Here is a 27,934-nt window from a genome sequence, read left to right on the forward strand (position 1 = left end):
ATGTCATGAGTACGATTACATATTTACATCTTGAACTCATTCTTCAGCAATAGGTTTCTTCGAAATAGTCTAAAAGTTAATAGTTTTAAATTCACAACATCAAAATTCAGAACAGTTAGCTGGCTATTTATGATTGAATAGACATTAGTGGCATTTGGGCTGTTCTATAGTTATTTATTGTCTCCACATATGTTAAAGTATATTGTAGTTTAATTGTTTTCTGTATGTTAATAATATTTGCTAATTGTTGAAAGTTTTTCACTTGGTTATATTATAAATTAAAGATACCAAGAAATTATATACTTAGTATATACGGTTTAATCCATTATCCAACTGTAAGCAAAGAAAGTTTGCGCCTGAAGTATCTTTCAGAACTGGGGCAACTCGAGGCAAAGGCGGCATGACTTCACATCACTTGCCTTAGTCACCTCCGGGTCTGGCTCCCACTGATGAGACCTCAATAAAGGTCGAAACCGGTCTGAGTAGTGACCCTTCCCATAATGCATAGCATTATACATGTCTGCAAAGAGATGTGCTTTGCATTATGGGATACTAAGGCAAGTGATGTGAAGTCATACCACCTTTACCACGAGTTGCCCCAGTCCCGAAAGAAACTTCAGGCGCAAACTTTCTTTGCTTACACTTGGATAATGGATTAAACCAAGCAGTGGCGCACTCAAGATTTAATCCTGGGGGGGAGGGGGGACTCAAGATTTAATCTTCGGCGGGGCCGAGTTGAGTAGACGATTTGAGAATACACACTACGCATTGCATACGAGCTATGACTGAGCATCAGCAGTGATCGCCAATACATGATACCCGTGATCTCCTCTGGCTCGGCTCGCGCAAACGAAGTTGTGCACGAGCACTACTTCGTTCGCCTTGCGTTTACAGCGACTAGGATTCCCGAGAGCTATAGGGTATTCCCACCTTATATGACCGCTAATTCATAAGTAGCATAGAAATCGAAGACACGACAAAACATAAATTTATAAAAAAAAATGAATTTTAATTAAAAAAAGATTTTTGGAAATTTTTCTAGTGTTTTTTCCTTTTTCTTTTGGGGGCCAAGGCCCCTTTTCTCCCTCCCCGGGTGCGTCAATGAAACCAAGCATATAATTTCTTGGTATGTTTAATTTATAATATTTGCTAATATTGTGTGAAAGTTAAAATACCTTGACTTGTTGTTGAAAATATGAAATTGCAAAGATATGACCACATCTGTATTGTGTTTATGTTCCCTTGCAATGCTATAGTCACATTTCTATTGCTTACTCATCTGCTCCTCCCCTCCACACACAAAACATACTAATTTGCTATAAATTCAGAAACTACTTGTGCTCGATGCTAATAAATAAATAATAAAGGCTGTTTCCTTGATTAAGACACCCCAGGTAAACACTAATACGTGAAGTTAGCAGCATGTGGCAGACTAGCCATTGGAAGCAATAACTTTCACATTTTTGATACTCATTTCATCTTGGGTTGGGATGCTTAATAGCGTGTGTTCACCGGCAGGTATGGATGTTTCGTTTAAAAAAAAAAAACGCCGAGATTCCTCGATTAAAACTGCTTAAAAAGAACGAGATAACTCACTTCTCATCTTAGTTAATTAGCAGCAGTTTCATAATTAATAATAACTATATGTTTAAAAGTATCTGGGCTTGTAAGCTCTAGTTATGCAATGTATTCACATTAACATTTGAATATTTCCGCTGACAGATGAGATGCTTATTAAATATCTGGGGAGTGATGTTGTTCCTGCGGATGGGGTGGATGACAGGACAAGCTGGAATGGGTAAGAAGCAAATTAGCTTTATTCATTTTCTTCAGTTCTAAATATAATATTAAATTTTGATACAAGTAATAAAATGTCAGTATTACAACAAAATTGTTTTTCTTGAAAATTAAAATAAGAAGTTATCCATATATACTTTCTCTTTGAGTGGCATTAGTAGCAAAAAGTTTATACTTTATTTTTAGGTTTAGCAATCCTTGTTGTTTTACTCGCATCTGTTGTGACAGTTCTTACAACCCTCTCTATGTCTGCTATTTGTACCAATGGAGAAGTAAGAGGAGGTAAGCTTTTTTTTTTCATTAAAAATAGTCTCTACAAGAATTAACTGATTTAAATTCATATTTAAAACAGATAAATATTTTCGCCGTATTTATAGGACTCTGTTATAAAGAGAGACGATTTAAAAGTAATTTATGATCAGAAATCAATGGTATTGAGTAGTTTTCGAGTTATAATTCCAAAAGACCTTGCAAATCCCCTTTACATTATAATTCAACGAGAAAGAAAGACTAGTAAATTTTTGGACAGTTATGGTGTCATATACTACTGCTATACATGTTATTTATATCGAAAGGAAGAGAAAAAAATCTCTTTTTAAAAGAAAGCAGGTTACTGCTGGCACGCAATCCATCATATATGAACAATATCTAATCTCAAAAGGGTAACACACGTTTTAGCATTTCGTTAAATTTATCATTTTGTACCTTAGCATTTTAATTAAATAATTTGAATAATACAATAGCTTTCTTCGTTAGTCTCCAACCTGTAACAGAATATTAACTTTTATGAATTAGCATTCTGTTAAATGAAGGGAACGAGTCAAGAGGACTGAATGATGACTTCGACGATCTCAAAGGGTTTCTTCAAGGAGAAATCTAAACGCGGATAAATCAATTAAGTAAAGAAATTCGGAAGTAGATTAATTATTTTAAAATATTCGTTCGAATCGGAATTTCAAGTAATATTTTAATTATACTAATAGCAAAGATATTTTATTTCAATGTAGTCTGTCATAACAAATACATTTCCGTTTGAAAGTTACATAAATGAAAGGGAACTTACCTGTGGATTGATGTCTTTGTTAGTGCACGGAGGGATTTCTTTGACACTAACAATCTATATAGAAGGCTACTAATCTGAATAATTAAGAAATGGAAAAATAAATAGGTAATAGGCAGAGTGGGAAAGAAGAGATGGGGAAGGTTGATAATGGAAACATCTCAGATCATTATCAGGTTTTGGTGCCTTTTCTCAATCCACCTTTTTTCCTTCAATCCTTCAGAGTAACAATCTATTCACAATAACTCCTGCAACGAACTATCGCACTTTCACCAAGAAGGACAACCCACTGGCAAGTACCCTTTCATTCGTGAAAATTTTCTTTTCTTTTCTTTTCTTTTCTTTTCTTTTTTTTTTTGTTTAAAGCCTCGTGTTCTAAGTTACTTCGAAATGAAATAGCTTTGTTATTAGTATGATTAGCAAGCAAAGAGTACGCCGACTCTACTAGAGGCTATTTCTGTGACATCCTACTTTAATATATTACAAAAGTTTTGATGGACTTGTCTTCTATAATCTGTAAGCAAAAGCATCATGTGAGGTAGCACTACGGCTAACCCACATGAGATTACCTTATTCTTGTTTAAAAATATCATTGATATTTAACGCTCATGCCATTTTAATGGTATTTATTTTATAACTATATAATTCTATATTAATCTTCACGGAATCAAAACAAGTTAGTTATTGCTTATCACATTCTTTCTAATTCTTCGCAGGTGGTGCTTATTATATGATATCCAGAAGCCTTGGCCCTGAATGTGGTGGTGCTATTGGTATTATATTCTCTTTTGCCAATGCGGTAGCTGTATCCATGTATATAGTAGGAGCGGCGGAAACCGTCAGAGACTTATTACGGGTAAAGATTCTCTCTCTCTCTCTTTCTGGGGGAGGGGTAGAGGACTAATTCTTTTATGTGCTTTCCTAATGCTTTGACAAATTATACTTGTTGAATAATATTAACTAGACTAACAGTATATCGTAGGAACTGTTTTGGCCAAGAATAAAACTTTCATTTTGTCTGTATCATCCACAGATTCGGCAGTCTGGGTGGTCGAATAGACAGCTGTTCACTCTCTAAAAAATAGGCTGAAGGTAGGAATCCCACCTTGGGCATCGATGTTTGGGATTGTCCTTAGGTGGAAGATGAATTTCATTGAAGTGAAACACCCCCCCCCCCTTACTGGAGGCCTGAAGAGGCTGAAAACGTTTCATGTTGGGTTTCTAAAGCAAGGCTATCGGATTATGTAAAAATAAATAAATAAAATAAAATAAATTTTAAAAACCACAGTTCACTCACGGTAGTATAGGTTAACAACCTTTCTTGGGAGTGACAATTTTTTTTTTTTTTTAAATCTACTGGGCACGTCGGTAGTACGGTTGTATAGTAAGAATGCGGATTCATTAGAAAGCTCTGAATTTGAATCCAATCTAGGACCTGAAGAACATTTATAAAGACATTTCAACAAGGTGAGTTATCTTGTTTAATACGAAGGTACAAAGGGCTTTCCTCACCGAAATTCGCCTACTCTGGCAAAACAGATAAAAACCAATCAGAGAAAACATTCACTCACTAATATTGCTGACTATATTCAAATTAATTAAGTTTACAAGAAGCCAAAACTTTCTTGTAAACTTACTGGATCTGGACCTATTACATAGTGTAAGATGGGATGGGCGTTAGCCACTGAGCCACCCATAATACACAAAATAAAAGTGTAAAAAGGAAGATATGTTTCATTTTTCCTAATCCCATTAAAAGTGCTAGATTTTTTTACATGCAGTATAGAGTATTTTTTAGATGATTTTTTAATAATAACTTTAGTGTCAAAATCCATTACTGTAGTACTTATAAAGTCTGTTTTAATGATCACGCATTTTATATATGTAAATATACTCGCCTTATTTTTAACTATGTTCACTGGAGAGTTGAAATTGCTTTAAAAATTACTGTTTGGTTTCCAGATTATCTAACCGTTAGACTACCACGGTACGAATGTGGGATAGCTTTATAGCTGTTTTTAGTAAATGAAATTATTCGCGCCCGTGTGTGTGTGTGTGTGTGTGTGTGTGTGTGTGTTCATCCAACACTTAATTTAAACAAGACAAAATGTAATTGTTATTTTCTTTTCTATTAGACTTTCGACAGTGGAATCGTCGAATACCCAAGTGACACCAACGATGTGAGAGTGTCAGGAATTTGTTTTCTTGTGCTGATGACAGCAATTACAGGTGTTGGTATGGCCTTCGAAAACAAGGTGAGAACTATTATAATCTGAATTTTATGGTTTCATTTATCGAAAACACTTCATCGAACAACAATTCATTTGATAAGGCAAGTCATCGAAAAAAAAAAAAATTCACCAAGCAAAAAAGTTCACCAAAATAGATTGTTTTCTCTTGAGATATTATTTTATTATTGTCAAAGAAACTTAAGTAGGCACCGCCATCAAGCGTTTTTAATATTTTTTGCTCCATTTTAGATTTTTATTCTGTAATTTGTGTGTATATACGCTTGATAGCGAAGTTGCTGATCTAGTTTTCGATGCTGAGTATGTTGTGATTTACATTGATATTAGACAAGTTCGTATAAAAATCGATATTTAACCAGCTTGTCTTGAAAATACCCAATAAATTATGGAACGCTACTGCCGGAAACTCTGCCTTTTGTTGACTTTCTCATAACAGAATATAACAAGTTTTAAAGCCTGAACGAAACTTTTCCTCAAGTGGAGTTTTATGTAGACCGGTGAACTTGTTTGGTTCTTCACAAGGAAGGGCGAGAAACGCCTCTCCTCCGCCCACAGGTGCTATCTTCAGCAAGACTTTTCCAAGAGCCTATAAAAGCATCCGTATTTCGTAAATACTTCCATTCTACCTATATTTATCGTAGTTAATGTAAAAACAAAACGATATATTTCACATAATTCTTTTATATGGAGTGCACAATCATAGAGGGATATTTATTTCTGTTTCCGCACCGCTTCCAAACTAAGTTTGATGAATCATCAGAATGGGATTTTTCTCTAATGCTTCTAATAATCCATTAACATTGTTTCAACACACATTCTCATCCCTCATAAAAAAAGAAATAATTCCAAATTCTGCTGAAGTTTTCGAAACGATTACATCGTGACCTTTTTGAAGAGTCTCCATCCTCAGAGTTTTAATAAGATTCAGATTTCTCACAAAATCATTCAATTCTGTTTGAGTTGGTCAAATGAAGTGTTCTCCTAACTATGGGCTAAAATCTAGATCCGATCCACGAAATCACGAGGTCTATTTTCAGCTTCATCCACAATGTTTTAGGTGGTTTAGGAATTGGAAACGTATATTAAAAGTCATATTATGAGAAAAAGCCGGATATGTTTGTTACTTGCATGGTCTGCTAGCTCTTTCCAATAGTAATTAGCATTGACTATCATGTGCCCTTTAAGCATCTTGATAAACGGCATACACGTTCCATCATACTTGAGGAACCAAAGTCTAGTCCTTATCTCTCAATTTACAAATTCATAGTGGGTGATCAGAATCGGATATGGTTTCTTGATCACTGTAGTAAATGCCTGTTTTTCATATTTTAATATCACTTTGCACACAGGTACAGCAAAATGAGCCTGCATAACACCTGCACATAAAAAAATACAATACTTAAACACATGGGCTTAAAGCTAGTACTTAGAGCACATCTGTAAGTTCTATTACTCGTTTAAGTGATTAGATCAAGACACATTAGCAAAACTACCTCATTGGAATGACACATACTGTTGTATGATATGTGCCGTAATTCAAAGCAGCAATCTGACTTTTGCTAAAGAAAAGATAAGCACACTTTGGATGTGAAATAACAGACGTTATTTTTGTAATTTAGTGCATAAAACTAAGTTAAAATCGCTTGCTTTTACCAAACGGTGGGTTTCTATGCACTGAGAATTGCGGAGTACAACTTTCCCTGTCCAATTTACAACGTGGGACAGTATTCGACAATGAAATTGGTGTAATTTCATTGTCGATAATTAGAAGCATTATCGACAATGAAAATAAATAGCGCAGGTCGAATCGCAAAAATTGCGATTCGACCTGCGTTATTTATTATGCATTTCATAGCGATACTGAACCTGTCCTCTTTATGCACAAATATAATAGGATTGTCACCTATTTTTCACTGTAAACCTATAAGACTTTTCGATATTCGTTCGATTTCCAAGAAAAATTTTAATACTTCTGTAAAATTTAATAACTGTTCATAATCCGCCGGGAAAATAATACTGCAATTTTTTTTTTTTTTTTTTTTTTTTTTTGACATTTAGTACGCCATCGCATCATCCAGTTCTAAATTCGATTTTTTTTTTTTTGCACGATTTCGTGCTATACCGACGTTATGCTGGTCTTCATCTGATGCAAAGGTTTTTTATATTAACAAGCTCCTGTATAGTTTCTTATATTAAGTTTTAATCAGTCAATATTTTGAAACAATTGCCTTTCAAGTCATTTTTCGATTATTTGTTTTATTTTGTGATATTTTGATGAAACTCTCTTTAGGGGGAATTCCTTTTCAGTTAATTTCAATTATCTTTCGATGAAATTTCTTGTTCGTTAATTGTCTTTCGATGAATTGTCTCAGCAAAGAATTTTTTAGATTAATATGCTGCCTAGAATGTCACTCTGGTCTTTATCATCTTTACTTTGGTCAGAGCGACACGGGAAGTTCTCTAGAGATGGCATAGTGGCCTTCGGATTTTCTCTCAATACGAAGTGATTGAATCCTTATTGATAAAAATATTAGCATTCCGCCGTTTTAAAGATAGTATGAGACATATTTTATGTATGAAAACGTTGCATTCGACCCAATTCATTTATATTTCTGGAATTTCTCTTTATATTTTTTAAAATAATACAGTATTAGAAGTTACTGACAATATTGCGAGCAACTTATACGCAATAGAATTTGTATAAGCGACTGATTTTATTTGAGTTTATGTTTGTTTCAGGCCCAAATAATACTTCTTTTTTTGTTGCTTGTTGCTCTAATGGACTATTTTGTGGGAGCCTGCCTCAATCCCACACCGGACCAAAAAGCTAAAGGATTTGTCGGGTGGGATGGTAAGTAAATTTCAACATTTCTCTTTTTTCAACATTTCACGCTTTTGAAAACTAATTCCAAGAAAATAAACTGAATAACGAGTTGAGTAGGTGTACCTACCAAATAGCGAGCATCATATTTAGTTATCGGGATAGTTTTCAATTCGGCGTGGCACAGACATGACAGTAAAAGGTGTCGAACGTATTCCACAGTGATGCTAAACAATGCACGCTCAATTATATGAGACTGGGGATTCCTGTTATAAAAGCTTCACCTTATCCCAGAGATTCACAATTGGGTTGATATCCTCAGTTCTCACCCTGTTTGCTGTTGGAACCATTTTTGACGAATCTGTGCCATGTGACAGGACATATACCTTGCTGAAAGTAACCGTTACCAGATGGATAAACTATCAGTATGAAAATGTACCTAGTTAGCAACGATTTTCATGAGTTGAGTCTGTATCATTCAAAAGTATCTCAACCTCTATCAGTGGGTCCTATGAATTGAGCCAGATCTCAATTCACTTTCATATCATACCACTTGCAGTGTTGCTACCTGCCCTATAGCTTCATGCTGCTGCTGCTGTCTGAATCTAGCATTAGCATGAGCAATTATAACAAGAATTTAATGCAACCGGCACGTCACTCCTCTGCTGCATCACTTAGTAAGTACTTTTTTTCTTAGATCTGTGTGTGTTCATGGAGCCAGTTTGCCTTTGTTCTGAGGAACGAAAAATTATTCCCACTGGTGAAGCAGGTGTTTCCAGTGAGCAGCGTACTGATATTGCTTGTTTTTAGCTAGGAGTGGCACAACACGGTGAAGTTGCTGATATATTTCATTTCTAATAAGTATTTTGTGCTCCAATATGCTTTGGGATGTGTGAACTCCTGTGTCTTAATGCAACTTGTTGATGTGATAGACTGATGGAAGGCTACAAAAAGCGCAATCAATCAAAACGGATCAATCGATTGAATGAACACCTTAGCAAAGGCAAGACTGGCTGCTGCATCTACTTAGTTTGTACTGTTATCCCACTGCCATAAATGAATTGCGCACGAGCAAACACACACACACACACACACACACACACACACACACACACACACACACACACACACACACACACACACACACACACACACACACACACACACACACACACACACACGCACGCACGCACGCACACACACACACACACACACACACACACACACACACACACACACACACACACACACACACACACACACACACACACACACACACACACACACACACACACACACGCACGCACAAATTTCTCGGTATTGCATGCTTTATATGGCCTACAATGGACATAACATTGTTTCTGACGAAGCAGAGTGGATTTCATGAGTGATGACGATGTAACTAATAAACTGACCACTGAATGTATACCGCTGTGAAAATTTTCTCCTGTTCATTTTTTATGAAGAAATTTTTACAGAAAGTCATTTCTTACATAATATGCACACGTTAAACACCCTACTCGAATCAACATCTCTGTGGCTCAATCTAGAATTATATGCACCCTTTAGTTAGGAAAATCAGTTCAGATTTCCAATCCTATTAAAGATATGTGGAACATTTTTCTATTTCTTTGTAATTAAAGTTTAGCTATCATCATACTGCAATGTCAGAATTTTTTCTGAAAAGTTATTTTTTTATTTATTATTTATTTTTATTTTTTTATTTATCACACAAGATGGAGAAACTAAACAGGCCGATGGTTCATGGTTTGAGTTCCATGGTATCAATTCTGAATCACTCTAAATATTCGAGCCCGATTCCTTTTTGCAATTTGCAGCTGTAGATGGGTTTGAGTTTGTTGAGTGTTTGCATTGGCAATTACTGTTCTTTTTCAACCCATCCGTCCCTTAGGACGGGTAGAGTCTCGTAACCCCTAATCAGGAGACTCTACCAGGAGAAGTAATGCAGTCAGCACGTCGCTCCTCTGCTGCATCATGGCTGTAGATTTGTATGTTCATGGGGTCTGTTTCTCTGTTAAGAAGGACGAAAAACCCGAGTTTCGGGAAGAGGGAAAACCTTCTACCTCTGTATGAGACCGGCTAACTCACCATTTGATTCAAAAGATATGATAAAGGTTCCTCACGGAATTCAAACTCAGGTCGAATTGAAAGATCTGACTCAGGTCGAAAGACCCTGGTCTTTCCAACTAAAGGGTTCTCTATACCAGATGAGCTACGAAGGCTCAGAAATGACTGTTATAGTTAATAATTCATCTTGTCTTTATATAAATAATATAATGAATAAATAATAATTAAGAAATAGTAATAAATAGTAAACAGTAATAAACTCGGGTGGATTTATTATTGATATTTATAAGAAAACTGTCGAATCTTTCTCAGTTCGCGTTTCAACTGGCCCGTTTACAGAGGTAAAATTTAAAGAGAGGAAACATTTCAAAATTATATAAAAAAGTAACTCCGTTCAATTTAATTCCCTGAATTCAATTTTAAATTGAATTGAACAATTTAGTTGAACAATTAGACAAAACAGTACTATGTGTCTTCAATAGCACATGATAAAAACAACTGTGAATTCTATTGTGATAATGAAGATCAATGCAAGAATGCTAATAAGATTATGACTATTTCCGATCATTTCATTACTTGTTTGTTAATGAATGTGGTTTTATAACTAATCGTTTATCTGCATTAAGGTTTTCATTTCAGCCGAAGTAGGGGCTCAAAATCTTGGTCCGGACTTCAGAAGTGAATCTTTCTTCAGTGTATTTTCGGTATTTTTCCCTTCAGTCACTGGAATTTTAGCAGGAGCTAACATTTCTGGAGACTTAAAGGTAAACGTAGATCAAATGGCATTCTCATTGGTATTTTTGGTCTTCTTTAAAATCGTAATCTTTGAAAGTATTTCTCTGCGTAATTATTAATTATATACCATAGAAATATATTATATAAGTTTGTATTATTTTGTGAAATATATTTAACTATTATGAAAATAATACTTTATTTTAGAAATTCGAAGTTTGTAGTATGAAAGAAAGGTTTGATAAATTTGTTGTTTGATAAATGACTAAAATTACTACAGAATAAGAACCACACAAAATATTGTAATATCGTCAATGAAATGAAACTGTCAATGGCACTGACTAAAATAACCTTCAAGGAACCAAAATCGTACCCTTACTGTTTTTCCTTTCCGTTAATAACATTCCATAAAGTTGTAGAAACGTTACATCAGGAAGGATATGATTTATGACTTTGAGCAGATTATAGTCATTAGAATCATCTTGTTAAAATATAAAAATATTAATTCACACTGAAAAATTAAGAAAGAGAACTGAACAGTATTAAAAGTGGAAATATTTTTATGACAACTGCTACTTTTGAAAACTGAAATGAAAAATGCAATCTAGATAAATTCCTGATAAGTTAAACGAATGTGTATTGAAGAAGAGATATCAAAGAAAAAAAGTAACTTCTGTAGCTCAGTTCGATTTCGACAAAGCCTAAATGGTTGTCTGACCCCATCTAAGAAGCAAAGAACCTTTTGGTAGGGCTTTTCACTTGATAGTTGGTTAGCTGGTCAAATATGGAGGTGAAGGATTTTCCTGCTGGAAACTAGGGTTTTTCATCCCGAAAACTGGACAGAAGAAAACATGCAATTGATAGCTATAAGACATTGTGCATATAGGATTAAAGAGGTCTGGTAGAACTATCTCTGACACACCCGTTAAGGTCACTGTCATCTTTACAGATACTGCAGATGTGCGCATGCCCTACAGATGGTACTTCTCACCTATTCCTCTCGTGCAGGTCATTGTGTATATATATTATTTGGAATGGATTTAATACCCGGAGTAATAAGCAATATGTATATGATGGGCATTTGATACTTTCTGTTGAGGAGAAGTGTATATGAATTTAACTTTCTAAAAGTTGCTTTGGGTTTAATAAGAGAATTCCCCTGCAATTCAGCTATTTTGATTTTGAAAATAGTCTTCATTTGTTTACTTTATAAAGAAGTTTTACAAATTCGGGAAAACAAGCGCCATGTATTGCACAATAAAGGATTTTATGCTATTATGTTTCTTAAAAAAAAAAGCAAAGAAATCACTGCAGACGGTCATACAAATGTCGTTTTTACTATTGCAATCCTTGTATTTTTACCATTACAGATAACTGAAACTACGAGTACCGTAGTACCGTGTTAACCAAAGCACTGTATACTTTTTTTTATTATTATTTTTGCAGTTAAAGTGATCCAACTGAAAAAAATTAACAGTGAAACAGTGATTCTAAATAGGTAATTTCATTAAATTTCAACAAAAATCCAACGTGAATTATTATAATTTTAAATTGTTTTGATAACTGAAAGGCGAAAGAAAAAGACGGGGGGGGGGGAATAATATATTACCAGTTGAAATTACTTTGCGACCATGGATTCAATGATATTTATCATTTTTTATCCTGTCTTGAACTTCGGACTTTTTTATAAGAATTTTACTGTATTGTGGTGTATCATTATGGTCATATACACATTGCACAAGCAAAGCTCTTTTGCTTACATACAATAGTTTGGAAGTGTTGAACTGAATATTGTATAGTCGATATTTCCACTGTTATAGCCTCGAGTGAGCATGATATCTGTGATAAATTTACTGCATTCAAAGAAATTTATGGAGTGTCAGCAGATTCAACACTTTTCAAAAATCTTTCAGGTGAGAATCTGATATGTATGCTCTCTCTCTCTCTCTCTCTCTCTCTCTCTCTCTCTCTCTCTCTCTCTATATATATATATATATATATATATATATATATATATATATATATATATATATATATATATATATATATATATATAGTACAGAAAAAACTAGTGAGTTATTTTTCGTATCAATTCGAAACATTTTATCAAATTTTGTGATCGGCTTGAAACGAAAACTGAATCTTATGGGCATGTTTTTTGTATATATCATAAATCCAATCCAAAACTGCATCTATCCGGAGGGAAGTTATTGCCATTTATAATTTCGGAGCATTTCGATGTTGTGTACCTCTAATAAAAAGGGTTTTATTTATTTATTATGTTGTGCCCATACATATGAGGTTGGTTGATCAACCTGTAGTACATTAGTATCATGTATGGATAATGAGTTGGGAAAGGAGGAACTTGTTTACATTTGATTTAAATGACTGTAAATTGTGTTCCTTGGGAAACACAGCAGGTGGGAGACTGTTCCACAGTGCAGCGGTTGCAGGGATGAAGGAGGAGGAAAAGAAACTTGTTCTGTTTGTTTCTAGGTGTACTGTGAAGGGATGTTGAGCAGCAGCTGCAAGTGTTCTAATGAGCTTAGTACTGAGTGGAGTAATTATTGATGTTATTTCAGATGAGCATTTCTCATGGAAATATTTGTAGAATATACATACTGCAGAAACCAAACGTTTGTGTGAAAGTGGGGGGGGGGAGTTGGTAAGAGATGGGTCATTAATAAGTCTAATTGCTCTCCTCTGTGTTGAGTCCAGCATTTTGAGGGAGCTTTTAGGAACTCCCGCCCCATATGTGGGAGCAGTATTCAATAGTTGGGCGGATTTGTGATTTGTATAATGTTAACAACTGTTCAGGGGTGAAGTAACGTCTTGAGAAAAAAATATCCTAGTTTTTGAAGCCGAGGATGCAATGGGTTTGATGTGTTTATGCCACAAGAGGTTTAATGTGAGGGTAATTCCATGAAGAGAGAGATCTCAAACTGTCTGGAAATTTGGGTATCGTCAAAAAGGATACTGGGAAAAATGGTTCTTTTTTATGGGAAGTAGGACAGAACTGGGTTTTATTAGCATTGAAATTGATGCGGTTTTCCGAACTCCATTGTAGGAAGGCTTGGAGATCGGAATTGAGGGTGGTGGTGGTTGATGTTCTGTACGTTGAGGTGAATTGTGTAGTTTAAGGTTTATCAAATAAAAGCGAGGAGAGTGTAGTGTGCTGTCGTCTGCAAAACCGTGTATTGGGTTGGAGTTCAACTGAAGTAGGTCGTTGATATATAGCAGGAAGAGGGTTGGTGAGAGGACAGCACCTTGTGGTTCTGTCCTCTCACATCTCATCACACACAGTGTGTGTGTGTGTGTGTCCAGACAGAAAGCTGGCAATCCAACTACAGAAGTCCTGGGTTAGATCGAATGATGGTAGTTTGCTTAGTAAGCCTCTGTGCCAGACCCTGTCAAAGGCTTTGGAGATATCAAGTGCAACCACTTGAGACTCGCAAAACTTCTCCATGGCATTTGTCCAGATATGGGTGATATATGTGAGCATATCTCCTGTTGATCGGCAGCGACGTAATCCATACTGGCGGTCGTTAATTAGGTGGGTGTCTTCAAGGTAGTGTAGGAGTTGGGAATTTTTGATTTTTTCCATTACTTTTGACAGGACTGAGGTAAGCGAGATAGGGCGGTAGTTAGCGGTGACTTGTTACCCTTCTTGGCAATGGGCTGAATATAGGCCAATTTCCAGTTTGTGGGATAGATTCCAGTGGAATAAAAGTGTATATATAGGCGACATAGGATAGGAGTCAGTTCAGCTGTGCAAACTTTCAGAACAATTGGGGGAATGCCATCAGGGCCAGGAGAGTTTTTTGTGTCTAATTTGGACAGTATTTTTCTGATCTCATCCTGGCAAAAAGATACAGGGAAAATTGTATGTTGGGTGTCTGGAATAATTGGGGGACATTTATCATCATCAGTTATGCATGCATTGGAAGCAAAATGTGAAGCCAGAAGATTTCCTTTTTTTGTGGGTGATGATGCAATATAGCCATCTGGGTATGATAAGGGCGGAATGGAGTTGGGCAGAAGTTACGACCAATCGCTTTGGCGAGAGACCAAACGGCTCGGCTGCCGTTTGGACAGGCTGCTAGTTTCCTGCTTTTTGCTCTTTCGAACTCTGTTTTGGAAGCATTGATTGTTTTTTTTGCATCTATTTCGGGCTTCGGTATAAGCTCTAAAGGAGGATGAGTTCTTGATTTCAGCCAGTTATGGTATGTCTGGTGTTTCATCTGTACAGCCTTGGCACATCTTTTGGAGAACCAGGGTTTAGTTAGGAAATGGCAGTTCAGAGTACTGTGTGGAATGTATGTTTCCTTGCGGTGAGGATGACTTTGGTAATAAGTTCTGTGAATATGTTTGGGTTGGAAGGTTGGAAGCAATAGTCCAACCATGGGAATGTGGCATAGAAGTTGCGGAGACTGTATCACTTGGCACTGTTATAATGACAAACTACTCTTTTATGGGAGTTTCTGTGTGTGCGTTGTTGCGTGGGGGAGGAGATGAGCAGTAAACTGTGGTCACCCAGGGGACTCGCTACTTTCACTGTATATTTGGAGGGGACCTCCTCCAGTTGTACATATCTTGCAGGCAGATATGCTGAAATATCTGTACAACTGGAGGAGGAAAGTCAGCTAGTGTTTTGGACATTAAAATCTCCTAGAAGGATAATTTTGCTGTTGGGAAGGTGGGATTGGAGAAAGTCAATTTTTATGGAGAAGAAATTAAAGAGCTCAGAGTGGTTCGTTGTGTTTGGGGAACGATAGAGACAGCAAATGAATTTGACTGAGTGGGGAAGGGATATTTTCAACCAAAGAAGGTCAAAGTTGGGTGATTCTAGGTTGGGTGCTCTCTGGCAACGTATGTCAGAGCGGATGTATGCGCAGACACCACCCTTGGGGCGAAAGTTGTTGAAGAGTGAGTAATTTGGAAGGTTAAGATAAATAGTGCTGGGGGGTGAAATTTGAATTTCTGCCAGAAAGAGTACGTGGGGTTTGGTAGATTGAAGGTGGTAGTGGACACTATTGAGGTTGAAGTTTAGGCCACGGATGTTGGTGAAGTGGATATGTAGGGTTTTGTGAGTCATATGTTTGATCGCAAGGGTCTTGAACATTTCTTATGCAGTGCCTGCATACTGCATCACTTGGTTTTTGCACCAAGTGGCCACAAAAATGGGGAGGAGATGCCCATGGAGGACGTGCCATAAGATTCATAAAAATGAATCTTATGGGCACGTTTTTTGTATATATCATAAATCCAATCCAAAACTACATCTAGCCAGAAGGAAGCTATTGCCATATATAATTTCGGAGCATTTCGATGTTGTGTGCCTCTACAAAAAGTTCGACTGAAATTCGACAAAAATTGGAAAGAATAGACAATTGCTTGTATGGATTGAAAAAAAAAATGCCCAGCCTAAATTGGAATAATGGGAAAAACAATAGGGTCCTGTGCACTAAAAACGATTAAAAAAGAATTGGGTGTGAAATAAGCATTCATCTTTATTCATTTTAATGAATTTTCTTTCCTCGTCAACTGAGAGACACCTGATTTCGATTGTGCAAGGTATTGGGGAAGGGGACTACTGTTCAAACTGCACATACTATCAAAAAATCACCAATAACAGATGTAGTGTGTACTATGCTGACTAGATCGATATTACGTGTTGAAAAGAACAAGGAAAAATTATGAAAAAGAAAAAAATGACATTATGAATAACCCGTATGCAAGACTTAGATGATATTGACATGTCATGTAATTTACATTAACATATCGTTTAATAAAATAATATGTCAAAAATCTTAAATTTCTATATAATTTCTATAAATTTTATATATAATTTATTTAAATTTTATATATAATTTATTTAAATTTTATATAATTTATATAAAATTTGTATAATTTATGATTAAATGATATTGACATATCATTTAATCATAAATTATACCTTCATATAAACTATTTTATCTAACCAATTTAAATTTAACTCTCGGCTGCTGGTATAATCATATTCGCCACTTTTATATAATGACTAGTGTGAACACAGCTTCCTTAGCAGTTGTCTAAACTAACTCATTTTAACCCTATTTGGCAGGACGCTTGCACAGCCATACCAAAGGGTACTTTATTGGCAATTCTCGCAACATCAGGCAGTTATGTAGTAATCATTATCTGGCTTGGCTTCACTTTACTACGCGATGCTACCGGAAACGTTGATGATCTTATTGATGGTTCATTTGCTAATTGTACCGATCGTCCTTGTCCTCACGGGATGCTGAATTATAATCAAGTAAGTTCATAGAAAAGTTCTGTTTTTGAAGTGCAGAATTCTGCTTTTATTTTATTACTGTAATTAATATATATATATATATATATATATATATATATATAATGGAATGATTCACATTAAAACAAAATTATCCTCATATCCACACTCAGAAAATTTGGTACATTTTCAAAAAAATAGCATTACGTAGTTTGCTAAGCATTTGTTATGGGTGGAATATATTAAAATATACACTTCAATTGCTTTCGTTAGTTCCGTATATCTGAGAGGACAGTACTTTTATGCTGCACTCTCTTCCAGCTATCAGTGACAGATAAGAGTGGAGACTGGGTGCAAACCATTGTTCAAAAAGCTAATTAGGACTAAATGGCTTCGCCTACCCCACCTCCCCTTGAAGGGAATGAAGATGTTAGCAGATTTATTTTTTTTATATAGTATTATGTTACGCTTCTCTGCATATGTGTGTATATAATAATGACGATGATATATTACATAGCTATCTTAATGGGTTTTGTAACCTGTATGAGCTGTTGCTCTTACAGAGTTACTCATATGATATTCTAAAATATTCCATAACAAAATATAGAATAATGTGATTTGATTTAAAAAATATTATTATTATTATTATGTGACACCTTCATGGAGTCATTGCAGAAGGACGCTCCACACACACTACACTGTCCACCATCCATATTTTTTTTTAATCATTACTAATACACTACATAATTCACCATCCATACACTACGCTATCTACTCCGCACTAATATAGTATTCTTGTTTGCAATTGCGTGTTGGCCGATCTGTCTCTTTACTTGATGAAAAACCATACTGCATACTTATGAGATTGGCTGACTCACTTTCATTTGAAAAACTTCCCATAAAGATTCCTCTTATCATGACAATCAAACGTCTTCGAAGTATTTGACGATCGAAGGATGCATTGTCTCATCATTCTCCGAACTGCGCTACAGAGGCGCTTATACGTAATCTATATATAGAAAGGAAAGAAGAAAGAAAGGAAGGAAAAATACCAAAAATAATAATGTTTTGTCTATTAGACTAAAATAAAATTGATATATTACGCGTAAATAATTACAAGTAATCATATGTAATTATCATGCAATTATATAATTCTACTAATAATAATGAAATACAGCAGGGCTGTCCAATCGCACCGCGGGCCGCATACGGCCCGCCTGTGGGTTTTGATTTTCACGAGCGAAAAAATAAAATAACAATTTGAATCAAATGCGTATTATATATTTTAATTATATCATTAATCGATAATCTCGATGTTGGTAACTTTATTTGGCACTTTTACATCACTATATACCAACGTATTTTTTAAATATTAGATGTATCAAAGAAGCGTTCTTACACTGTTTTGTTCCAACGCGCATGCTCCGGGCGCTCACGGGGAACGTGAGCGCGCAATTAGTGTTGTTATGGATATGTTACTAGGTACGCATTGTGACGCGGCCCTCGAATAATTTTTTTTTTTCTAATACGGCCCTCCGATTACCTAAGGTTAGATAGACTTGAAATAAAGTGTTAATAAATGACTTGACGCCAAGAATGAGTTTACATAAAATGAATTCTGTAATATGATGTAATTTTTGAAATGCTGAAAAACATTATGAAATTTTTTTTTTTCAAGGTTATGGAAATGTCTTCAGGTTTTGGTCCTCTAATTTATGTTGGAATTTTTGCTGCCACACTGTCTTCAGCCCTTGCTGCTCTTATTAGCGCTCCAAGAATTTTTCAAGTGAGTAATAATATGCAATTATTAGCAGCAGATAAATCGCCTAATTTATATTTCAATAGCGTAGCGATAAGAAAACTTATTATTAAATTATGTAATTTATTGTCTCAAAAATTAAAATTTGAATTTCGGAGTCGATAATTAAGATTTCGTTTGTTAATTGGTCGGCTGTAATTTCTTATTTTACCGGAATATAATAGTTTTCTCACTATAATTTTTTTTTTTATTCAATATGAACTCACAAATTGGAAAACACATTTTCAAATAAGAGAAAAGTATGAACTGGCTAAAAGGAAGGAATAGGACTTATTAAAACTATCACTGCAAGCAAAATATCTAATCAGAAATTTGTTATTATCTTCTTTATAGGCTTTGTGTAAGGACAAAATATTTAAGGTCCTGTACTTTTTTGCTAAAGGATATGGTGCCAACAACGATCCTCGAAGAGCATCGGTTCTAGTCTTCATTATTGCCCTCCTCTGTACTATCATAGGTAGGTAAAATGCTCTTCTCCATATTTATTACCTTTCCAGAGATTGGGCTATCTATATGTGACCTAAAACTAAATCAATAAAGCTTGAAGATTAAAATACTGCAAAGCGTGACTAAAGTTTAAGCCTAATCACAATGCTATGCAGTTAGTATATCAAACTTTTAGGACACTCATTAGACGCATCATCTATTGACTGCGTACGATGTACAAATTGTTCAGATTATGTTATACACATTTGTTGTCTTAAATATGCTTATTCCGGGCATAGCGTACTGTAATGAATAAATTTGCATTTAAATTTTAATAAAAATAAAGTTTAAATGCATCTAATTTTAATTATCAACGTTATTTACGCGATTGACCTTCATCACGCGATATATTTGAATCTTTCGCGACAACACTTCTATAATTAAATTAATTATATCTAGGGAAATCATGTCCCAAGCTCTCAAAATCCAGTTGCACAGCAGTTAAAAATATGGTCTCTTAATTAACCCTGCACAATCCAAGCTCGAGTAGAAGTCAATGCTCTCACCCCCACATTTCCTCTACTGGTTGCCTCCATCTCTATGCATATGACTGGTGTGGTATTAACAAAAGATCGCGTGACTCAACGACAAAGGCAAGTCGACAATTGTTGAGTTGAAATGCTGATTCTCTTCAACCGAATTCCAAAATATCTGAAAACTGCCATACCATAACAACATTCACCATCTATTTCTTAAAGTTTTAAACTTTTTTGTGTGCGAACTATATGTGAAACGTTATTTTTTCGTAAAGTAAAATCATGGGTGCGAGATATACGCGAGGGCGAGTTATATTCGAGTAAATTAGTGATGGTCTTGGGTCAGCTATCTCTTATTCACTACTGGTGAAGATTGAACTGCTCCCCAGTCTCCAAAAGCTAGACAGAGCTAAAACTGCCACACATACTCCTCCCTGCTGAGTAATAAAAGATGTTAGCTGATTTTTCCCTTATTTTTTGTTATTAAATTGCTCACATTGCAAATCACAGTTAAGTTTTTAATTATTCTAAAGAATCGCTTGAGTTCAGAGCACAGGCAATTAAGGAATACACACACACCAGCCACTGAATTAGAAACTTTTACTTAAATACCGTGTTGGACCTCCTTTAGCCCGAATTAGAGGACACAGATTAGGTTCTGCATAGATTCCACAAGGTGTTGATTGCATCAACGTCTACAACATACCAGGCATTCACCAGACAATCCTTTAACTGGCTCACATTTGGCAGAAGAGGACTTTGCTGCTGGATCTGTTTTTCTAACATATTCCATTCTCAATTTGGACCGCTGTGCATATATTTGGTTTCCAGAGTGTACGAGAAGGGAGAAAAAAAGATTAGTTTAAGGACCGTGGAATACTCAGATAAACAAAGAGTTGGGAGAATTTTAAAGGACAGATGATGCAAGAGAGATATTTCAATACATGATAGGAGGAAAAAGAACTTGAAGGATTTCATTGCAACTGAATAGGAATTGGGTCAAAGGAGATTATGTGTTGCAGATTTTTCTAATTGCGAATAGTAAACGAGTTGGAATATGTTGTAAGAGAAAGTAGTGAGTGCAACATCAGTGAATAAACTGGAGATGTACGACAGTCTTGGTGGAGGCGAAACGAGTCATCACTGAAAATTGTTATTGTTACAGTCACTGTATACACAGTGACAATGTAACATTGTAGGGAATTGTCGGAATAAAAGTAATGCTACTCCTACACTGAGTCCTGGACTCCATGGAGGTGCCAGTGTAATAATAATAATAATAATAATAATAATAATAATAATAATAATAATAATAATAATAATAATAATAATAATAATAATAATTTACATTCAGATATGAAATTTCGATTTACTTATTTTTATTTCATTTTAGCGGAACTAAATGTGATCGCTCCCATTATTTCGAACTTTTTTATGGCTTCTTATTGTCTCATCAATTTTTCCTGTTTTCACGTTTCCTACATCAAATCTCCAGGTAAGTAGTTTATTCATTTTTGCGACATTAGATTGATGTGAGATTGTATGAAATCATAATTTCCAATATTTTTGAAGTTTCAGAAAGACAGTATATTGTACTATATAAAGAAAGAATAACACTGACCCCAGTACCAATATGTTTTAAATGCAACATATTCGTAATAAATAAATGTTGAAAAGTGGATCGTCCCATCATCTTTGTTTAGTTTTATCAATATTAAATTACCTATAACATGGTGGCGAAAGTCTACACACTATAAGGTTAACAGGTGTAGATCGGCATCTAGCATTACTTACCCACAATAGAAGTCAGTGTACGCAGTGACATTTTGCATCATTCGAGTTATTAGTTGAAAGTATTTGTGCAATTGATAATAGCGATTGTAAAATCTAGTGAAGCATTGAATTTTATGTAGCTTTATTTAATTACTTATTAAATTACCTTTATACATTCACACTGTTTCTAAAATTTATTTCCGGGCATATTTTTCAATCTGAATATTGATCATTTTTGGTCTCTGCAGCAGGTTATTTTTAAAATAAAAAAATTGAGCTAACAAGTAAATATTCACTCTTTGTAAAATCTTCTTTCTTGAGTTTTTAATCTATATTTTTTCATTTAATGCCTGGCGACTTCTAAAGGCATCGGCTTGAGGAATCTGACACAGAATAGATACATTAGTATCCATGGAATCGTCCCCCCCCCCCTATGGATGAAACTGAGTTTGATAAATACCATAAAGTTTAACTAATGTTTTTCCAGAAGTATTATCAATATAAAGTAACCTATTACATAACTCTTCCGCTTTTTATTGAATTTCTTATATTTTTAACAACCACTCCTGAGAGGGGGCTTTCATAGTTTGCCGAAAACCAAACGAACTTTAGTATGTTGTTACTTGTGAATAAGCTATTCTGTAAATGATTTAAATTTACTGAATAATTAAATGTTTGATAAATGTTAAAGCAGTAAGCAATTCTAGTTAGTATAGCTTATTTTACATTGAAAACAAATCAAATGGTCAAATAATTTCTATGGGAAATAAATATGAGTAAATTGAAAAGACTTCATACTCATCTCAAATAATTCAATACGAAAATTTTCTCGTACAAAGCAATCTGTTCCTGTCGGTTGTAGTGATTACCTTCTTAGCATTCTGGTTGTCCATATTATTAATAACTTTTAAATAATAAAAAAACTCTACCACTTGTAATTATTAAAAATAAATTTTACGTCTTCTAGTAAGCATCGCTTTAGAACCGAGTAGTGAAAGTTATTAACTGATAACAGATATAATACAAAATACTCTCGAACCATGCGAACAACTAAAAAGTACGCAAAATATATATTATTAATATAACTATTTTCGTATCTGTGAAATAGATATAAATTTATATAATATACATATTATATAAAATCGTAATGTAGAGTAACTATAAAACAAGTATAAAGAATTGAATATAAAATGTTTCAGCGAAGTTTTATATTCCGGGATGAAAATTGTTCTGCGAGATGTAAACGCCCAAGTGTCTGAATGAAAAAAAAAAAAAAAAAAGACTGCCATTTTCGTATGAAACCGTTCAATTCAGTTTCTGTTGAAAAGACCAATAAAGGTGTTTCTCAGGTCCTTGACGCGATTTGAATTAGATATTTCTGCCCAAATGGCAATTGTTGCAAAATCCTGAGTCATGACAGTACATATTAAGGCGAGGAAGGTGACTAGCTTGATAAGGGTAGCAATAATGCAGTATGAGCAGCAGTTAGCTAAAGCGGCCAAAAAAAATCCTAAGGAGTTTTTTCGATATGTCGCCAGTAGAAGAAAGAATGATTATGGTAAGATGGGATTGATTGGTGAAAACGGAGGAATGATAACCGTTGCGGAGGATATAGTTGAGATATTTAGTGAGCAATTTCTAAAGGTATTTCATTCTTGTGAATGTGGCATCATGCAGAACTTGAAAGTAGTGGGAAAGGAGGAGGAGGAACTGTTAGTAAGTAAACAGGAGGTATATGAGGAATTGAATAGACTTGATGTAAATAAGGCTGTGGGACTTGATGCTATTTCACCACGTGTCTTGAGGGAATGTGCCAGAGAGTTAACAACAGCTTTTGTATATCTTTTCAACATGAGTCTCTCACTGAGTCAAGTTCCAAAAGAGTGAAAAGAGGGTAAAATTGTTCCAATTCATAAGGGAGGTGATAAGAGTAAGGCTTTGAATTATAGACCAGTCTGTGTGTCTGGAGTTGTGGTCAAGGTATTAGAGAAGTTAGTTAGGAATAAAGTTCAGAATTGGGTTGACAACAGAAAAATACTCTTTGGTGGCCAGCATGGATTTACTAAAGGAAGATAGTGCCTTATCAACCTGCTTACTTTTTATAATAAAGTGACAAATGCATTGGATAAGGGTATTGCATATACAGTGGTATATTTAGATTTTGCAAAGGCGTTTGATGAATTGCCACATGACAAGCTGGTAATTAAATTGGAACGGATGGGACTGAAGAGTAGATTGGTTCACTGGATTGGAGATTGGTTGTCTGATAGGTATTAGCGAGTTGTCTATGGAGGAGCGATATCCCAGAAGGGGAAAGTTACTAGTGGTGTACCTCAAGAGTCTGTTTTGGGTCCATTGCTGTTTAATTTGTATGTAAATGATATCTGGAGAGGTCTGAATGGTGATGTGCAGTTGTTTGTAGATGATGCAAAGTTCGGCAGAGCTATCAGGAGTAGTGTGGATGATGTAGTTTTGCAAGAGGACTTGAATACACTGTCTAAATGGGTAAATAAGTGGGAATGTCAATTCAATGTTTCAAAGTGTAAGGTTTTGAAATTTGGGAAGCAGGGATGGGATGTAAAGTACACAATCGGTGCGAATATCTTAGAAGAGGTAGAGGAAATGAGAGATCTGGGAGTGATTGTGGACAAGGACCTAAAATTTCGGGGACATGTTACTAAAATAGTGAAGACAACACAGCGGATAATGGGAATGATGCGGAGGACATTGACTTGTAGAAGTAAGGATGTTATGGTTCCTTTGTATAAGGCTTTGATCAGACCACATATGGATTACTGTGCACAGATCTGGTCACCTGGTTTTCAAAAAGGTGAAATTGCGTTGGAAAAAGTTCAGAGGCGATTGAGTAAGGTGGTTTCTGGTCTCTCGAATGTAGAGTATAAAGTCAGATTGACAAAATGCAATTTGCAGAAATTGGTGGATAGAAGGAGGAGGGGGGGGGGGAATATGATTGAGACATATAAGCTGTTAAGTGGTTATTACCAGATTAACGTCGGGGAGGTTTTGCACAGAATGGGTGAGGATAGCAGGAGAACAAGAGGTCATTCCTAGAAGCTGTATAAGGAGGGTGTGAGCAAGGGAGTGAGGAGCAGGTTTTTTGCATGGAGAGTGGTGAGTGATTGGAATGCTTTGCCCGAGAGTGTGGTGTGTGCAGAGACAGTGAATATATTTAAGACACAGTATGATAAACTGTGTGTATAACAGTGGACCTCCCACGATGAGTCTTTGACTCCATGGAGGTTTTTATAATAATAATAATAATAATAATAATAATAATAATAATATTAAGGAGACGTTTGTGGGGCAAGAGGAGACGCATCTCTCGAAACGTACATCCATATGCGCTGATCGGGAAGGTATTTACTTATACACACCAACTAATCTAGTTCTGAAATTTTAAAACCAAACTTAGAACCACTTCAGTATTTTATTGATGCTTACTCAGTATGTATATCAAATAAACACAAAATTACTACAGTAAATAAATGGGAAATAAATATAGTAAATTGAGAACACTTTACTAAGTATAGTAAAATAGTTTCAATATCGGTCTTGAATCCGAAATACGTATTGGTTGGAGTAACTAAACATTATTACATTTTTATACAAAAATAAAATAAATATATATATTTAAAATGGAATGATATATTAAGAGAATAATGTTTAAATAATTATCATGTCATACTAACTAAAAATGATACGTTAATTAAGATTCTTAATTCATTAATTAAGAGACACAACAAATTTTGCCCAAATTTATTTATGTACTTACCTTTATATCTCTCAAATGGTTGTTACAAAATTAATGTGACTTAACAAGTAATCAAGGTTGGCCATAATTAAAGAGGAAGTGTTCAGAGCCCTGTAGCAACAAATGTATCGGACGAAATTCAACCAAACTTGGTGTACTTGGTAAGTACATTCTGGAACATAAGGTATTTATTTACAGAAGATAAACAATAGAACAAAATTCTGCCACCAAGCGCTATAAGTGTGTGGTTTTGGATTAATTAAACAGTAATGGCTTAGAAGACACACAACCAATTCATTTTCGTGTTCTTATAACTTACAGATGTGGTTCAATATGTCCTTTCAGATTCTAAGACCTGCATTCTTTGAATGACATTTTCTACAACAGAACGCAACAAGTCTGCATTGATTTGCCTCACATGCTGCATTATTCTGTCTTTCAAGGTTCCTAAATCAGGAACATGTCCTTCATACACCAAGCGTTTCAGATGGTTTCACAACCAAAAGTCATAGGAATTGAGATCAGGCGAACGAGGTGGCTATGCTGTGGGAAATGCACGACTAATCACTCTGTGTTCTGTGAAGTGTTTTCGTAACATTTGCTGTACCAGCAATCCAAAGTGGGCCGGTGCTCCATCCTGCATGAATAGGGTAGAGTCAAGACATCTTCTCTGCTGCAGTTGGGGAACAACAAAGTTGCGCAGCATCTCTCGATACCTAACAGCAGGGATGGTACAAGTGACTGGTCCTGTCTGGCGAAGGTCTTCGAAAAAGTAGGGACCGATAATAAACGATGCAGTGAAACCACACTACACCACACTGGGACTTTCGATGAGTATAACGGATCTGATTGAAACATGGGGGTTATTCGCAGCCCAAATGAGGCCATTGTGTGTGTTAACACTAGCGTTTAGATAAAAAATGTGCCTCGCAACTCCACAAGATCTACCACGGCATGTATCACCCACCTCCATTCGAGCTAAGAAAGTCAGGGCAAACTGCAGTCGAGTTTCCACATTACCATGAAGCAAAGCTTGAGTATGGGAGATCTTATAGGGGGAAAACCTTAGCATTTGACTCAGGATTTTCCATACAGTTGAGTATGGCATGTCCAGTTGCCTTAATATTGCCCGAGCACTTCTAGACTCCCTTGTGTGTTATTCATTCCGTGTTCCATGACTCCACAACTTCCTCAACTTGTTGAAGAATAATCTGTTTGCGTCTCATTCTGGCCTCACTGCTAAAGATCCACTATTTTCAAATCATAAAATAATTTTTCTAAGATTTGTTATTGTCATTGGACCTTTTCTCCTGTTCTTCAAACGCCGGAATTCTCGAAGCGCGGCATTAGCGTTACCGCGCTGTTTATAATAAAGCTTGACTAGCAACGCACGTTCCGGTAAGGTAAGATTCACAGCACTTCAGTCTTATCAGAATGACGCGAATCCGTTTCGGTCTTCCTTATATCCACTAACTCATCAGTAGAAACAGTGAGATTATGTGCAAATGTCACGCGCCAAATGTCCCTAGCAGCAGAATTTTGTACTATTTTTTATCTTCTATAAATAAAAAAACCCATGTTCAAGAGTGTATTTACACAAAGTTTGGTTGAATTTTGTCCAATACATTTTTCGGTACAGTCCTCTGAACACCTCCTCTTTAATTATGGTTACCTGTACATCATGGTTCATTTAATATAGCCTATAATTTTAAAATAAGTAGTACTCTGCACTTTTATATATACATTTTGACATTCTTTCTTTCAAACTAGGTTTTCGTCCAGGCTTTAAATACTATAATAAGTGGCTGAGTCTAATTGGTGCAATTTTATGTATCAGTGTTATGTTTATTATGAACTGGATAACGGCCCTTGTGACATTCGGGATTGTTCTATGCCTCTTTATCTACATATCCAGAAACAAGCCCGGTAGGTAAAGGTTTTTTTTTTTCCTGATATTCCGTTATAAAAACTCAGTGCCTTCCCGCGATGAGTCCTTGAACTCCTTGGATGTGACACGTAATAATAATAACAATAAGAAGTGGATACGCAATATACCTAATAATAAATTACGTGTTGGATTTAGTTTATATATTCCGCTGGTATGGCTTCATAACTCAGTTGCCCTTTCATTTTTCTTAATTTAACTCCCACTGTTTTAGTGCCCCTATGTGCAGACCAGGATGCAGCCTCAATATTATAATTTTGAGGATGAAGATTGAGATCTTAGCAAGGAATTTGCCAATGGAAAGGACAAACGTTTTTGTTTATTTGACTGTAAATGCAAGGGCTATTTATTTATAGATAGATTTTTTTATTTGACTGAATGAATTTTTTGGGAAATCGGCCTTATCAGTACTTGTGCAAACACCAAATAATTGTTAAACTATAATACAGTATTTTTTATGGTTTTAATAAATTCGCCAAATAATCATCCACTATCATTCACAATAACATAATTTTAGGAATCGCTGTTTGAATCCTGAAGTAGATATGAACTTCTAATTAGTCACAATAGTAAATTTGTGGATGCTAACTAGCAGTTGTTTGTTTCAGTCAGATACAAGAATGCTAAAATTTAAATATTTAC

The 27,934-nt window shown here is 35.3% G+C and overlaps 1 protein-coding gene across 1 annotated transcript in view; it reads left to right on the top strand.

Annotated features, from left to right (window-relative positions):
- The first annotated feature begins 1,737 nt into the window (after positions 1–1,737).
- Positions 1,738–27,934, top strand: part of LOC150098235 (solute carrier family 12 member 2-like) — a 45,065-nt gene continuing 18,868 nt past the window's right edge. Inside the window, exons 1-11 of the mRNA XM_090406284.1 lie at positions 1,738–1,798; positions 1,984–2,079; positions 3,574–3,713; positions 4,993–5,112; positions 7,846–7,957; positions 10,655–10,779; positions 16,851–17,045; positions 18,700–18,807; positions 19,174–19,297; positions 21,196–21,297; positions 27,118–27,273. Of these exons, the coding sequence (XP_090262410.1) occupies positions 1,753–1,798; positions 1,984–2,079; positions 3,574–3,713; positions 4,993–5,112; positions 7,846–7,957; positions 10,655–10,779; positions 16,851–17,045; positions 18,700–18,807; positions 19,174–19,297; positions 21,196–21,297; positions 27,118–27,273 (1,324 nt within the window). The 5' untranslated portion in view covers positions 1,738–1,752. The remainder of the gene's footprint in view (positions 1,799–1,983; positions 2,080–3,573; positions 3,714–4,992; positions 5,113–7,845; positions 7,958–10,654; positions 10,780–16,850; positions 17,046–18,699; positions 18,808–19,173; positions 19,298–21,195; positions 21,298–27,117; positions 27,274–27,934) is intronic.

The sequence above is a fragment of the Typopeltis vanoorti genome, chromosome 16 (genome assembly GCF_054136105.1).
Source record: "Typopeltis vanoorti isolate ZY-2024b chromosome 16, IOZ_Tvanoo_1.0, whole genome shotgun sequence".
Classification (NCBI taxonomy): Eukaryota; Metazoa; Arthropoda; class Arachnida; order Uropygi; family Thelyphonidae; genus Typopeltis; species Typopeltis vanoorti.